This window comes from Botrytis byssoidea (assembly GCF_014898295.1).
Source record: "Botrytis byssoidea strain MUCL 94 chromosome Unknown BBYS_017, whole genome shotgun sequence".
NCBI classification, from domain to species: Eukaryota; Fungi; Ascomycota; class Leotiomycetes; order Helotiales; family Sclerotiniaceae; genus Botrytis; species Botrytis byssoidea.
In genome coordinates, this window is record NW_024065858.1 from 55,487 (window position 1) to 71,091 (window position 15,605).

General features: G+C 41.9%; 4 protein-coding genes across 4 annotated transcripts; 2 read left to right on the top strand and 2 right to left on the bottom strand.

Annotated features, from left to right (window-relative positions):
• Positions 1 to 2,919: 2,919 nt before the first annotated feature.
• EAE97_008092 (uncharacterized protein) lies at positions 2,920 to 4,736 on the bottom strand (the record flags this gene model as incomplete). Its single annotated transcript, XM_038878606.1, has 2 exons — positions 2,920 to 4,522; positions 4,576 to 4,736. 2 exons carry the CDS (start codon positions 4,734 to 4,736, stop codon positions 3,835 to 3,837), a joined length of 849 nt encoding a protein of 282 aa, XP_038730286.1. The 3' UTR covers positions 2,920 to 3,834.
• A 2,786-nt stretch (positions 4,737 to 7,522) lies between these two features.
• On the top strand, positions 7,523 to 9,476 carry EAE97_008093 (uncharacterized protein; the record flags this gene model as incomplete). Its single annotated transcript, XM_038878607.1, has 4 exons — positions 7,523 to 7,678; positions 7,746 to 8,673; positions 8,783 to 9,054; positions 9,279 to 9,476. 4 exons carry the CDS (start codon positions 7,523 to 7,525, stop codon positions 9,474 to 9,476), a joined length of 1,554 nt encoding a protein of 517 aa, XP_038730287.1.
• Positions 9,477 to 9,947: 471 nt separating this feature from the next.
• Positions 9,948 to 10,295, bottom strand: EAE97_008094 (uncharacterized protein; the record flags this gene model as incomplete). Its single annotated transcript, XM_038878608.1, has 1 exon — positions 9,948 to 10,295. One exon carries the CDS (start codon positions 10,293 to 10,295, stop codon positions 9,948 to 9,950), a length of 348 nt encoding a protein of 115 aa, XP_038730288.1.
• A 3,198-nt stretch (positions 10,296 to 13,493) lies between these two features.
• On the top strand, positions 13,494 to 15,022 carry EAE97_008095 (uncharacterized protein; the record flags this gene model as incomplete). The annotated part of the gene is made up of 2 exons (XM_038878609.1): positions 13,494 to 13,509; positions 13,557 to 15,022. 2 exons carry the CDS (start codon positions 13,494 to 13,496, stop codon positions 15,020 to 15,022), a joined length of 1,482 nt encoding a protein of 493 aa, XP_038730289.1.
• Positions 15,023 to 15,605: the final 583 nt, after the last annotated feature.

Sequence of the window (15,605 nt, forward strand, 5' to 3'; positions counted from 1 at the left end):
TATGCATCAACATCTAGAACAATGTTTGAGAGTTAGCTAGCTCGATGATCATTGCGCATCATAGACTACATTTGGATCCCACTAATAGGAATGAAAAAACGGTAGAACCTTGAGGATAGCGAACTCGAAGACACACATAATACCTAGCATCCGGAATTGCTTGTACTCTTAGCAATTCTTAAACTACATTGTTTGTCAAGTACGCACGAGACTGAGGTACTACAGGGACTCCAATCATCTTCTATGCTCTTTCTGTGCAAGAATAGATACTAAAATCTTTCGCTCAGGGTGTCAATGATTGTGAATATGGATGCAAGCTTGTGTAAACATGATTCGCGAGCTGTATGGAAGCCTGCAAAGATTCAAGCTACTTGTGGGAGAGTGTGAGAATCGGAACATCCCTTGGTCACATGAATGTGGATGGGGAGCGAGTTTTGTGTTTCTGGGTTTGATTGTTCTCTGAATGAGTATCACGCAATCAACGAAGCGATTGGAGCAAAGCTTACTGGACAATCATAGATGGCTATTGAGGAATGGTTCGCCTCTTGATCGAGGGGTGACTCTGAAATGAAAATGAGTATAGGATGCCTCAAGCGGATGGAATTTCTGACAAATGTAGCTCAGAATATTTTCTGAAAGAACCACAGTGTTATTCAATTTACACGGCAAGAAGTGGTTTGTCCCATCACCTCCAGAAAATCATAGAGCCATAAAGTTCACCCTACATGTTTCCAACTCTATCTTTGTATTTCATCATTCCATCTTACATTTCCCATGAGTCAAATTTTCCTTATTACCAGAGTTTACAAAACCATCATCGATATAACAAGTATCTCCTATGCAAGCGCCTTCTTTCATACTCATCCATTCCTTCGACTGACCCAAGCACAGCCGAATTTCTCTCTCCATTCAGATTTCACCCCCAAATTCACTCAAACACACTTCACATCCTCACCACATTCTTATCTCCATTCATCCTTATCTTCATCCACTCATACGCAATGGATTCTGCACTGGAAAGTTTTGTTGCATGTCTCAAAATTATAGATCTCGGAATACCTTCAAATTCCATCTTCTACACTCAGAATAAAAGCTTCATTTTTTCCTTCCCAGATTCCCATCCATGAGGAGACCAACTTTGAAGTCCTTGAGCAGTACAAAGATAAAGTTTGATGGGATCGATGTCGTCTGATCTCACGTCTTTCATATTCACTTGCTATCGGTAGGTATCTACTATCTTCTATCTCCTATCTGTTGTATCGAAAAGTTTTGTTGCATATCTACAAAATATAGATCTCGCGATAATCGAGTTTTTGAGGCTTTCAGCGCAAATAAAAGCTTCATTTTTGATCCTCCGAGTCTGGATTGATGAGGAGATCAACTTTGAAGTTCGTTGAAGCCGTCGATATAGAATTGCTTGACTACATCTCCATCTTCATTCCTCAAGACTCACAACTCACAACTCACTCCGCACAACCAGAATTCACTTCGCCTAACGTCGCTCCCTCACCGCTCAAGCTCGTCCTGATTCCTTCTCGAGAAGTTTTGTTGCATATCTACAAAAGTCAGATCTCACGATAGTTTCCAAAAGAAGCCTTTCCACCAAACTGAAAAGCTTCAATTTCTCTTCTCATGAATCTGGGTTCAAGAGGATATCAAGTTTCAAACCCGTAGCTCTCAATCGTCAAATATCATAAGCCAGAGGTTACCTCATCGCCGATTACCCATTGCTTAGTAATGAGCTTCACCTTGTCCGTATCTGAGTACCTAACATCTCAGCATTCACTTATCTTCTAGCCAATAGATTCTCATTCATCCTTACAGAAAAGTTTTGTTGCACATCTACAAAAATTAGATCTCACGATAGTTATCAAAAAAGGTATTTCCACCAAAATGAAAAGCTTCAATTCCAATCCCAATGAAAACAGGCTCAAGAGGAGAGCAATTTTCGAATCCATCCCTTACCTACCTCTCAATTGCCAAATTCCCAGAAGCAAGAGGTCATCTCGTCGTCCCCCACCACTTACTTATTATTATTATTCTTCTTCAGCAGCAAGCTTAACTTCCCATCCTCAATATTCACTTAACATCCTCCAGCCAATAGATTACCATTCATCCTTTTACGAGAAAGTTTTGCTGCACATCTACAACAATGCGCATCTTGCGATAGTTCCCCCAGACCAGCTTTCTACCAAAATGAAAAGCTTCATGTTCTTAAGATTTGATTTGGGTCGTCGGCATTGGATTGATTCCCTTGGTATGGGGAGATCAGGATTGAGTTGGTGTTGTTGGCCATTGTTTGGGATTTTGGTAGAGGTAGACAGGTTGGTAGATATGGTTGGTAGTATTCACTTGAAACTTCACTTCGTTTTAGGCTTCACTTTATTCCGACCGACACTTACCCCTCGATTCTCAAGATGGGGTTTGTTGCATATCGTATTCTCACCTTTGGAGGAAGAAAGTGGTGATACTTTCTTATTCCATTAAAACGATATGTACAGAGATGTCTTCTGGAAAATCTTCATATTGGAATGATGAAGAGGATAAAGCTTTCATCGGGCAAGAGGATAGGATTGCTCGCATTTATCGCCGTCTCCACTCTCATCCCATGTTCTAGTGGTGACATAGACGTCGAAATTCGCTCTGTTATAGATTATTACATTCAGACTATCGAGCTTTTCAGATTTCCTCAAGGAATGGGGAATATTGTGTCGCACGTCTAGGTATGTAGCTTACCTTTTGATTTCCGGGGAAAAGAAAATCCTTCAAGTCTATAGAAGGTTTATCACGACCCATGACCTCATGTCCAAGATTCTTAGAGGTAAAAGACGAAGAGAACAAACAGTAAGGAAACGAAGAGCTTGAACATTTGCATAGATAGGAACCCATCATAGAAAAATCGCATAACGGGTTTAATTCAGAGAAAGGATATGTGAGTTGAACAAAATGTCTGTCTAGGTACTTTATTGAAATAACAATTCGATAGTAATCTATGTCATCTTATCCCAAGTTTTCGCTCCAAACTCCTTGCTTAACCACTACCAAAAAATAAAAATCTAAGCACTGTGCGTCTGACTTTGAGAGCTGACATGTATGTGAAAAAAACTAACATATTCCAGGTTCCGCAATGCGATAAGAGTTTATCCACCCCTCGTTTCTCTTTCAGAAAGATCGAACGCGTTCAATAATGGACGTTTTGATGTATATCTGATGCGACGCGATTCCAAATAAACAATATATAGCATCAAGTGATGAATATAGATCGGAAAAGCAATCTGAGTATCTCCATACCTTGATAGTCGGCCAGGAATGATGCAATAGAGATGTTGGTAATCGTGTAAGGCTCAGTTATGATAAACCCACGCAGTCTTTGATACTCATTATCTAGTTTTCCTTTCTTGAAAGCACAGGAAGACTTCACAAGCTTCTATTCTGAGCTGCCAGTCGGTGTGTATCGGAGTGAAGATTTGTAGCTTGGTGTCAGAGTATGCGGTAAACTGGACTGGACTGGTAGAATGGATAGAAACTATGAGTGTTTGAAATGGATTCAAAAGTTTGAAACATTGGAAAATTTAAATCAGCACCAGGACCTGAAACCTCTGGTTTTTGAACTGCAAATCGAACTCTTGGAAACCCAATTAAATATTTCCGTCTTTGGATAACCACTCAGGAGAATTTTCGAGTAGGTAATTGTGGTTGAAGATTTTCGGTATGATATCCACACATAGAAGTCGTTTTTAGTTTACTTCACTCAAAATAATGTCGTACCCGAAGCATGGAAGGCTTGAACACATCAAAAGACTGTAAAATCTCATAATTCTCAATCCCTGGTAACTAGTAGTACGATCCCGGATACCCATCCGTTGTTCCATAATCCGAATTCTGATGATCTGGTGTTTCCGGAGAGAACGAAATATTCGGGGGACTATCCAAGTTTGACATCCCATCATGCCCAAAATTTTGATGAAAAGCAGGAGAGCCATTGAAATCAAATGATTGAGAACTTGTGGTCTGCGTTGAAACTAGACCGAAATATGATTGACTCTGTAAATCGATCATGCCTGAATTTGGATTCAAGTTGGAAGACTGGTTCCAGCTCCCTGTCTCTATTTGCAGACTATTCATATAATCGTAGAATGGGATTTGGTCTGGTGTGTTTCCCGGAACTTGTGGTACAGGTGGTAATTCCAATTCATTTGGGTCCATTGCTTGCTCGCCGTATGATCCAGTCACAGAGGTAGGCATTGTAGTGCCCAAGACTCCTTGGTAAAGAGGCTTGGACCTGAATGGATCCGAGTTGGTGATATCAAATGTGGGCATATAGCTCATATTCTCTTCTGGTGAATTTTGCTCAAATACTCGATGATGTGCTTCATCCGATACTGTGCTCGAGAAACTTTCAGAGGAAGGAATGGAAGAAAGTCGAGCCGCCGAGGTTTCTTGATCTGCATAGAAAGATGCAGGGGCGTCATCGGGTACAGATAATCTATCTGGGGACGGAAGTAGTACCATCTTATGCTTTCTTTGGAAAGTGACACATTAGTAGCTTTCATACAAAAGTGATGGAGAACCTACCCTTCAAAGGTATAGATACATTCCACTGGCGGATATCTCCTCGAACAATGCCTACACGGTTGTTCCCTACTACATTTTTGCTTTCTCTTCTGACACTGTAAACATGCAGTCGGCGTCCTTGACCTTGCTGTTCGCTTTGATGCTTCATCTGATTTCTGCATGTCTTCGGTTAGGCTTTCCTGTTACATGACTCTGGCTTGATCTTCATTTCCTCGTGGGAATTCGACTTTTTTTATGTCTTACGAAAGATTCATTCGGCTGATAGGGCTGAGAGTACATTCAATACATGGAAATTTACAGTTTCGGTGATTTAAAAAAATTGGTTAGAGTTGGCGCAAAGAACGCATGGTAATGCTTGTAAGCCAAGTGAGGTGTCGTCGAAATGGGGTGAAGGATTTGCAGCTTCGTTGAATGGACGAATGAGCATAGCATGGCGTGAATTTTGCTTTAGCAACACTATTACGATCTTATGGAAAAGACTTTAATTCCTTTTGGTGTGGGTAAAAAGTTTCAGCATCTTGGCACAGGCAAAAGAGATATTTTTATCTTCAAACCTCATACTTGGCATGAAAAGTAAGCAATTGAACAAATATTTCAGCCGCACCCATTGGTCCAAAACTGCCAAAACTTTGATTCTGCATCATTTGATGAACAGGGCATCCATGCAAATTAATTCTCCGCCTGAGAATGGGTAACGTATCATAATCTCACAGCGGATAATACCCAGATTCGAACATATGCCACAACATATTTCTGTGAATCACAAGAAAACAAATGATGCATTAACCAATGATGAGTGAAGCATTTCTTCTTTGCATTTTCGTCAAGGCTTCTGTATTATAAAGGCGCAAGGCACTTGCCGTTCCAGCCAATTTCAGCCATATACTGATCAAGACTCACCGCACTTCTGAATGATGATCTCTTCACTCTATCAAACAGGAACTTATTGCCAATATAATCGAACAGGCTCGAGGCTGATAGACTGTGTGAAGATTATTGGCCAAGTCGTCGCCTCCTCAATGAGTCTACCGATAACCCCACAAACATGGAGAATCAGCAACGGCCAACCAGTCATCAAGTAAGGTACTGAGTAAGACTTCGAATGCTCTAAGCTGTAATCATTTCTGATACATTTAAGGCTATGAAAGTAAGACATAACCTAAGGAGACGAAAGGACCCGGAATATTGATGATATCAGATCAGGCACCAGTAAATCGAGAATAGATTCAAATTTTCCTGGTCAAGGAATTCGATAGAATTGAAAGCAAATCATCGTCGGCGATAGCTCCAAACTCTCAGACACGATATGGAGCATAAGCTCTCTTTTGAACATGGTTCGATTCATCCTATGACTGCATCAACATGGAGCTGGTCAGGAGCGACGCCGTATTCTTCGTATCTGATAGCTGAAACTATGTGAATCGACTATGTGCACAATCTTATGGTATCTCCAAAACCAGCAAGCGGCTCAATTGTTAGTACCGGCGGATAATTTGGACCCCAACACCTGCGACATTTTACAGCCTTGCTGGAACAAGTGGTTTACAGGGGATCCGTATCAGGAATCAATTGCGCAAACATTTCCTGTCTTGATATAATTTAGATCTTTGATCGATAATCTTTGATACTATGGCCTGCCTATAGCCCAATTTGGCGAACGCATTGAGCTGGAAATTAGGAATATTGAAAGGAATATTGGCTGGGAAGGCATCTATATTTAGACGCGAAATAGAGAGCACTTATAACTGTAACATATTAAGTGGTATGGTATTGGTGACGTTTAAGTCTTCAATTCTCGATGCTTGACATTTGATGGGTGGATGAACGAAGGAGATGTATCGTCTACTAATGAAGATGTTAGTAGGAATTCCCGGAGTTGCCGAATATCATACCAACACGTGATTAGGCGCCTTAGACGCGTTTAGTGTAGTCAAATCCCCGCGCAGCTCTTGCAAGATGAGAAGAGGGGCATGGTTGTATACGCGTGTGGTAGTAAAGAATTATTGATTCTTTTCAGAATTGTTTCATTATTGTTGAGTAGGTCAAACAACGTCAGGTCACAGCCAACAACGTTATGTAAGGTTGTCAATCAGGTGACTGCACAAGAGCCTTCAAATGCTTCATCCCGGAATACTAAGATGCCGAAAATTACTTGTCTGCCTCAGGTCACAGGCAACAAGATTGTCAAAGTATTCAAACACTTCATACCGGAATTCTGAGATCCCGAGCCGACACCAACGAGTTTTCATCATGGCCCCAGTCTCACACATAACACGAGGTAAAAGCTTAATAAACTTTGGATTATATTTCTCAAAAATGTCCGCTGTTTCGCGCTTTAACATTAAAATGATTCATTCATCCAATTGAAATACGGATCAAATGGACCCTATGCTCGTTATTGGACGTTCGAAAGTTCGAAAGTTCGAAGACGGACACAAATTAGAAGTCCGAGAGTAACGGATTGTCGTGGACAGGATGGTGTGGGGTCGAGGTGGAGGTAGATGTGTGGAGTATCATTCACAAGTGGTAGGATGTACAATGTCAATCACAGTGGATGAGGGATTTGCATTTGCAGGTAGGTAACGGGATCGAACATTGAGGAGAGGATCGATTGGCGACAACGCGGTTGCATATATATGTGCGTTTGGGTCCTCGCAAAGAGTTGGAGCATTCAATCGTTTACTTTCTCATTTTATTCGAGGTTTATAGTTATCGGAAAGCTTTTGCTGGGCTTCTATAAATACTTTTGTATTTCGTTTTACTGGTGTAAGTCTCAGCTATTTAAAGATGCTGAACCGTTATCAAGCACCTAAGGATATATACATCTAGAGAAAACCATACTAATCGTTGAATACAGCTACCACTAAATATAACTCAGCTCAAGTTGAGCGACGCAAGATTCTTTATCAACATTTCGCCAGCACTCGTCGATAGAAGCAAAGACACGATGCCTTCAACACTCGTTCTAGGGGCTTCGGCAGTCCTTCTCCTTATATATGTTGTCCGAGCTATACTTTTCCGACCTAAAAACTTGGACCTCCCAATCGTGGGTGATCCTAGTGATAGCGATTTCAGAGCTGCATTGCTTGAAGGGACTGCCAAAGTAAGAGCCTTTTCATCCAATCGAATCAACCCTTATTTACCCTAACATCCAAACTTACACCAAACAGTATCCTAAAACCGCCTACGTCCTCCCCAGCAATCCCCCAACAGTCGTCCTCCCCTTGAATATGCATGACGATTTCCGCAATCTCCCTGAAAACAAAGCTTCTTTCCAAAAGGAAATAGATCGTTTATTTATAGGCGAGCACACCGGTATTGGCAAAGACAGTTCCCCACTCATCAAAGCCGTCAAGATCGATTTGAATCATCACCTAGCATCTACTCTTGAACCTCTCCAAGACGAAACACGTTTTGCAATAGATAAAGAATTCGGAACGTGTGAAAATTGGACTCAATTTACTGTGCACGGAACATTTGTCAAGATTGTTGCCCTTCTCAGCGGAAGAATCTTTGTGGGAATACCGCTGAGTCGAACCGAAGAATGGATTACTATTAGTACTCAATTTACGGAGTATGTAGTACGAGCAAGAGAGCGCGTGGCTAAATATCCAACGTGGCTTAGACCTTTCGCGACCCCCTTCTTACCAGAGATCAAAGTGATAGAGCAACATAAAGCTGTGGGGGCAGAGTTATTGAGACCGATTATCGAGGAACGCATTCAACGATTCAGGGAAGGAGAAGGAGTGGACAAAGATGATGAATCCAAGGATAACCAGGGCACAGCTGTTAGTTGGCTTATGAGATGGTCGAATGAAAAGAAGGAGGATCCGCTTGCTTTAGCGCAACATCAACTCAGCTTGTCTTTTGCTGCTATTCATACAACGGGCTCAGCTCTCACACACGTATTATTCGATTTAGCAGCTCATCCACAATTCATCGCGCCTCTTCGCGAGGAAATCGATCAAGTTCTGGCGGAGGATGGATGGGAAGTTGACAGCAGCGGGAACAAAAATTTGAAGAATCAATCATTACCTAAATTGAAGAAAATGGACAGTCTCCTTAAGGAAAGCCAGAGGCTCAGTCCTGTTGAGCTGGGTGAGTTTTGTCCCCCTACCCCACACTTTCTTCCCAAAACATATATCAAGACCCAGTGGTTTTTTTCAATAGCCATCTGCTACCCTTCTGATATACTAACGAAACCCAGTCTCCAACCTTCGTTCAACAACCTCGCCTATTCGACTCTCTACTGGTGAGAACATCCCTACTGGAACACGTGTATCATTCGATGCCTACACAATCAACATGTCCGTTCCGAATGTCTCTTGGCTTCCTCATGGTCCTTCCAATATTCCGGCAATTGATCCTCCCGAAACTTTTTCGCCGTTTAGATGGTCGACGCTACGTGAAGCACCGGGGAATGAATCAAAATATCAACTTGTGACGACAAATAAAGAGAGCATGAATTTTGGACATGGGGTATGTTTTCTGGTTTTACAATCACACTTTTCAAATCTTTTTTAATACAAACTCCTTGTCCCAATACATATTCATTCCTTCATCTCTCCTATTCTCGCCGCATACCGCTTTCAGATCTCATCCTTTTCTTTCTTCCTCCTTTCCTCTTCCTTTCTTCTTCCTTCGTTAATTCTTCCCCGTTTCTTCAAACACAAAAATAACACGCACTAATCCTCCACCCACAGAACCACGCATGCCCCGGTCGCTTCTTCGCAGCCACAGAGATTAAAATCATACTGGTGGAAATATTGAAAAATTGGGATTTCAGATTAGTGGGTGATAAAGAGGGTAAAGGGGGGGAGAGACCGGGGAATCATTTCAGTAATACGATGGTTAGTCCAAACTCGGCTGCTAAGCTTGAGTTTAAGAGGAGGGTTGTTTAACTTGAGCTAGGCGTGGAGGTGAGAGATGGGGGACGGAGGGAAGATGGAGAGGGCTTTATGTGGAGAAAATGGAAGAGGGGAAGCGAAAGAATATTAAGAAGATAAGCATTTGAGAGATGGGAGGATTGGGGTAGACTGTAAAGGGGGGAGGAAGAAGAAATTATGGAATGGAGTGGAGACGTGCTCCATTATCTCCAACCTTATGATATTGGATGAGAATAAATCGAAGAGATCCACTCCATTAATTGACCCCTCGTATTTGTATTATATCTCATAATTCTCTCGAATGTGCTTTTCTACACCGCCGTCTTGCGCCTTCAATTCCCTCAAACCCAATACCAAACGAACCCTTAAGTTGTGAGCTATGTAGCTATATCAGACATCACGTCAGCACCATATTCCGCATTCCGCATTCCACCTCCCACATTCCACTAGAATAGAATCTACTCACTCCTCCATTTAACCTAGAACTTAATAATGACCACCTCCTTGCTGCTCCAAAAAAACATCAAGCCGAGCTTCAACATCCATTTCTAGACTATCCGCTGTGTCTTCTTTCTTGACTCTGGTACCGTCGTAGAGAAATCTCACACTCTGCGAATCCCCAATTTCCTTATGCTGACAATAAGCCTCCATGATCTTCAACATAGGCTTGGCGCGCTTAATCTTGAATGTAATCTCATCACCCTGTTGATCTACGACCGTAACAGAGACCGTCTTTGGTTTGCCGGTACTCGCACCATTACCAGTGCCAGGCTCAGGTTTGTTCTCGCGAGAGGCGGAGGTTGGGGTCTGCGGGTCGGGAGTTGGTGAGTGCATTTTGTCTGATTGTTTGCGTTTGTGTTTGTTGATGTTTGGATTGCGATCGAGAGAACTGGAAATCTTAGAGGTTAGAGATTGGGTTTTTATCGAAGAGAGCTATCAATATACGGCCATACTTACATGGATTTGACCGTTACTTTCAAGATACGTCGAAGCCTGGTCGGTGATGATTTATCGACCCTGGCAGTATTGAAATATGGTAGTGGATTTGGTATTGCTGATATTAGGAAGCGAGGTACGATAGTTGGTGAAAGATCCGCGATAGTACTTCAAGTGAATAAGTACTCATTCGCGCCGTAGGAAGTCGAGACAGACGTTTTGTATCGTATCATATCGACAAACTTACAAGGAGTCGAAATTCGCGAAACGCGTCAACCCGTGATATTCATGCTCCTTCTGGTTGCGCGCATGATGCTGGGCCAATCATCGATCATGATATGTGATCGAATTAATTGTAGAATTCACATGTAAATGCGACATATTTCGAGTGAATATTTAAACATCAGAAAAATATATTTGCGGACCTCGGGAGCGATGCTTGAAATTGATATGACGGAGGTCAGAGCTTATTTAGTGCGTACAAGCTCACCGGGGAACGCGTTCCGGCCGGGAAGCCCTTTAAAGCGTGTTTAGTCAGGAACGGTAGCGCAATTCTCAACGTCACCAATCGATCCACAAAGGATATGGCAGGACGAGATTCTACTGAATTTACCAATTTACGTTCAATTCGATTTAACAAATCGTTCCGGTAATAGCTTCCATCATTATATCTAGTCCATAATGCCGGGTGTTCTCACACGTCTCTTTTTCTTTTCAAACAGTCAAATGCCTGTGTTGAAATTTATCACCATAATTCCAAGCCTTCTTGATGTCATCCTGAAATTTCTTGGACAATACAATCTCCTGATATCCAAGTTCTATAAGCATGGAATCCCTCTTACAACTTTCTACTTACGATGCTTCAGGTTCTGTCGGGCTCGGAATCGGTATGGCGGGACAACGATGAAGGGAAAGGGGGGCAGTCGAGGGTGTTTAGAGTGGAGTTTGGTATCTAGTATTCAAAGTGATAACATAGTTGTGTTCTTTGGAGGCACAATACCATTCTTCTCACTTCCACATCGACTATTGGATGTTGAACAAAGAGCCGTAAGCATTAGTAGTTGATACTTGCAGCCCCGGTTCATTCGGCAGTCGCTCTCACATGTAATTGATGCCATAATCATCATGATAGCATATATCGTTTTTCTGGAAAGCTCTAATCAACAAGGGCCTACAATCATAACCCATTCGAGGTGGACCAGATTTCGAGAACAATATATCAGATTGTACCGATGTCTTACATGAAACCAATACGGATTAATATCAACATAGCTTAGTCTAGAAGGGTCTCATGCTATCCCAGAGAAAATATCATTGTTCATGATATCGATGAGAATTGCATTGAGATCTAGTTTTGTAAAGCTTCCGGAAAGTTCTAAGGAAAAAGGTTGCTTTGATTCGATACTTTGCCCATTAGACTCTACTTTAATATTTCATAACACTCATGATTATAAACCTACAATTAAGCAAACAAAGGGCTATCAATGTCAGATACTCTCCATTGTCATCATTGGTTCAACTGACTCGAGACAATCAAACAACTCCTTTTGTTCCAGTGTTCATGTCACTGCTCAGATTGAGGTTTACTATCAGAATAGCATCGGAACTCTTGTTACCACACATTGTACAGGGCTATTCGACAGACAGCTATGTCTTCTGTTGAGAGATGTTACTTTTGTATGAATAACTTGATTTTCAGGTTTCTCTTCATAGACTCAATGGATGACATCAATCGCAAATACTGGAAAGTGAGTAGCAGAGTAGACGTTGGCCTTGGGCGGCGATGAACTAGATCGCCACGACATTGACAGATTGAGATGATTTCACAAGGCTTTTGACTTTCTTTATCATATGGAAGTAACCCCCGGCAAGTAAAAGTGAGCTCTGGGAAAATAGCTTAAGAGACGGCTGGCGGTGAGTGCGTGGGTAAAGCAGATATAATTTTATCAAATAGGGATTAGCGCCGTTTCTTTACGCGATCTGAATAACTTCAAGTTCTCTTGCGACAAATTTCCTCTTTCCTTTTTTTCTTTTTCCTTCAGCCGAGATTAAACAAAAATTTCCCCCAATACCTTTCCATACGACACAGCAATTTCGATATTTATTCTCTTTAATCCTTGTCTCCTCTCTTCTCTCTCCTTCTCACTCCTCCCCGCATTACACGTTCATTGATGAGATCGCTGAACAGTGGCAATTCCTGACGGTTCCCACGAACGGTTCTAGCTGATGCTCATCATTGCTCGGAAATGCAACCTCTCCATACTTCTCGCTCACTTAAATCCCTCGTTGATTGATACGCAAATGCTCCTTGGCCTTATGAGCGACATCAAAGTTGGTTTTCCGCTGCCACAATTTAATTTCACACGATAACAGCGTGAAAAGTCAGGTATCTGAGACCAATTAATTTTGTGTTCTTCGATCTTGCTTTCAAATTTAAAAAGACCGTCTTCACACACTATTCATATCCGAGACCAATTAATTTTGTGTTCTTGGGTTTTAGTTTCAGATAGGAAGGAACAGTTTTCACACTTTCCTCATATGTCATGAGAAATAAACAACAGAGTTCCCACACACAAAACACAATTTCATCAGAACTATTAACACCTCGCATTCTCATCAAATTAACCTCCTCAAGTTCTGTTGAAAGTCAGACAAGAAAGAATCCTCGAACGAAAAAGGTACAAATAACAATGTAGGCAATCAATCACCTTCATTTGCCCACAATTGAATTCTTTCCCTTTCCAGTAATGATTGGATTATTTCCCCTTCAAATCAGTTTCAATTGTCTCATTGATTTCTGATCAATCGAGTGGAATTCTTCCTATCGAAAGACGGCAGTATGGTTGCCGCCCAACAAATCTCAAACTTGAGCGAGTTTTTCTGCATTTGATCGTCGTGTTTTTCTCGTTCATCGATTTTAGCATGAATTCGACATTGATTAACAATCACAATGTTATAGGGAGCACAGCGGTCCATTAGCGCCGTGGAAGATCGAAGAATAGGCGAAGCGGAAGGTCACATATAGTGCTCGGCAAAATGTACAACGGCCAGAGGTTCATGTCTCTATCTTTTGTTCTAAATACATCCTGGGTTACAATGTCGAAAGCCGCCAGTTCACCTTGAATTCAAATGTTCCTTTATAAGACTAACTTTCCTCAGCGGATGAAATTCCAAAAACAGGTCGACTTGACGTCGTTCGTGATTGCCCTCCTGGATTGAACTACAAATCGCGGAAGCATTGGAATCACCAGAGGAATTTCTATGTAAAGTTGGCAGGGATGCAAGATGAATGGGTTGGATTCTCAGACGGTGAAGAGGGATCGGCCGAAGGTTCTAAAGATGAGTCACAAGAGCAAGGGTTCATAGGGTTCTTAAATGAGTTTGACGATGAACCTATCGAAATTCCTCGAATTAAGAGACATCGAACAGCAAAAGATACTTCTAGTGGAGTTGAAGATGTTGATAGAGCTGCTGGACATCACAGACTCACGAATGATCTTGAAATTTCATCACCACCTCTGGTTGAGCCTGTTGTCCCGCTTCTCGACAGAGGTTCATTTCACAGTCGAAAGGTCCGCAAGAAATCTTCACCTCCAACTGCCATTGATAGAGCGTCAAGATGTGCACCTCTAGAGACACGAGCCCGATCTCTCAGAGCTTCACGGGTTACACCAAAGCATACTCGTCTGATATCACGCGTTCAGAGACAACAGGAACGATCGAACTCAATCTTTTACAATGTTGCGCCTCCAAATTTATCGCAAAGCAATACCGGACATTCCAGTACCGAGAAATTTTCTTCAAAGGATGCTTCTACTCAAATCAACCTTTCCTACTCGTCGGCAGTCTCGGTTCTTTCAGAAGAATCGGATCAAACGCCTTCAGCAGGTGGTACGGTAGGCTTGCTCTCAATGTCTCACAATGGTATGGAACATTCAAATAGTCGCCTGGTGTCAAGCAATCTTTCAAAGCAAGATAGGCGTATTCATACTTCACGAAACGTTGCACAGGTCACATCAATGGTTCCCACACCATTCTCATCATCTGCCATTGCTTCTTGTGCAATGCATGCTACTTCACCTCCAAAGATTGGTCCAGCAGAGCCTATAGCTTTCTTTCCAGCACTGGGCCAACACCCTCCTGCTACTGTGTTTGCTGTAGCTGCTTCTCCAACAAGAGTTTTACCTATCATCGATTCAAGTCTTTCTGTGGAAGCATTATCAACTAACATCGGTGGTCCCTCACTCGATGGTCATCTGAGATCGGAATTCCCAGCACAAGTTCAACCGTTCAATTCAATACCTGCCACAGCACTTCAAATTCCCGTTGGTCGGCCTGCTATCGCTTCAATTGCGTCTATGCAAGTGTCGCCTCGCCCTTCACCAAATGGCACTATCAATGAAATTATCGACGCTGACAATTCTCTAATGTTTAATATTCCTTGGTACAATCTTTGTCCACGCACAAAATTATTGGAGCTCCAAGAAATGTGTCTACACCATCTAGATTTAACATATCTTGCCATTGTTTCAGGTGATTTAGAACTTTCTTATGATCCTGACCTTGATTTGGGAGGACTCGATCTTCTTGTTGAACATGGCATCCAACTTGACTGGGTCACTTGACTTGCTTGATTTAAAGACCTTTCGATGTTACCGACGGGGAGTAGATTGCCAAGCTGAATTTCTCGATGTACAACGCAACGTTGAAAATACAATCTTCTAAGTCCAACCATCCTTCACTCTGAGTTTTGAAAATATGACCGCTTAGTCTCGCAAATCTATGTCATTCCTTGATGTCTCCACTCAGGAGAGACAATCAATAATCTCTCAGGATAAATTCAAGAGCAAACTTGAGATACTGTTTTCGTTTCGGAATTTAGTGCACATCTGTAGGGAGGAATAGGACGGAATAGCTGCAAGTTGTTGGCCATGAAATCGCTGGATTGCAAAGTTGCTCGGAATATGGGAATCTGGCATTGTGGTGGAAGACTTTTCTTCATACAGTAATGATACTTATTAAGTAGAAGACCTAATACATAAACTCTTGATGTGTAACCACATGTCTCATGTAAATCTCGATATCTTTGGCTGGATAACAATCTGATTCAAATCATGTTCCGTGGATGGGATACCAATCGACGACTTTTGAAGTGATTATAGGAAAATGCTAAGCTGCGCATATGCCTGTCACTCGAGTCGTAATCAC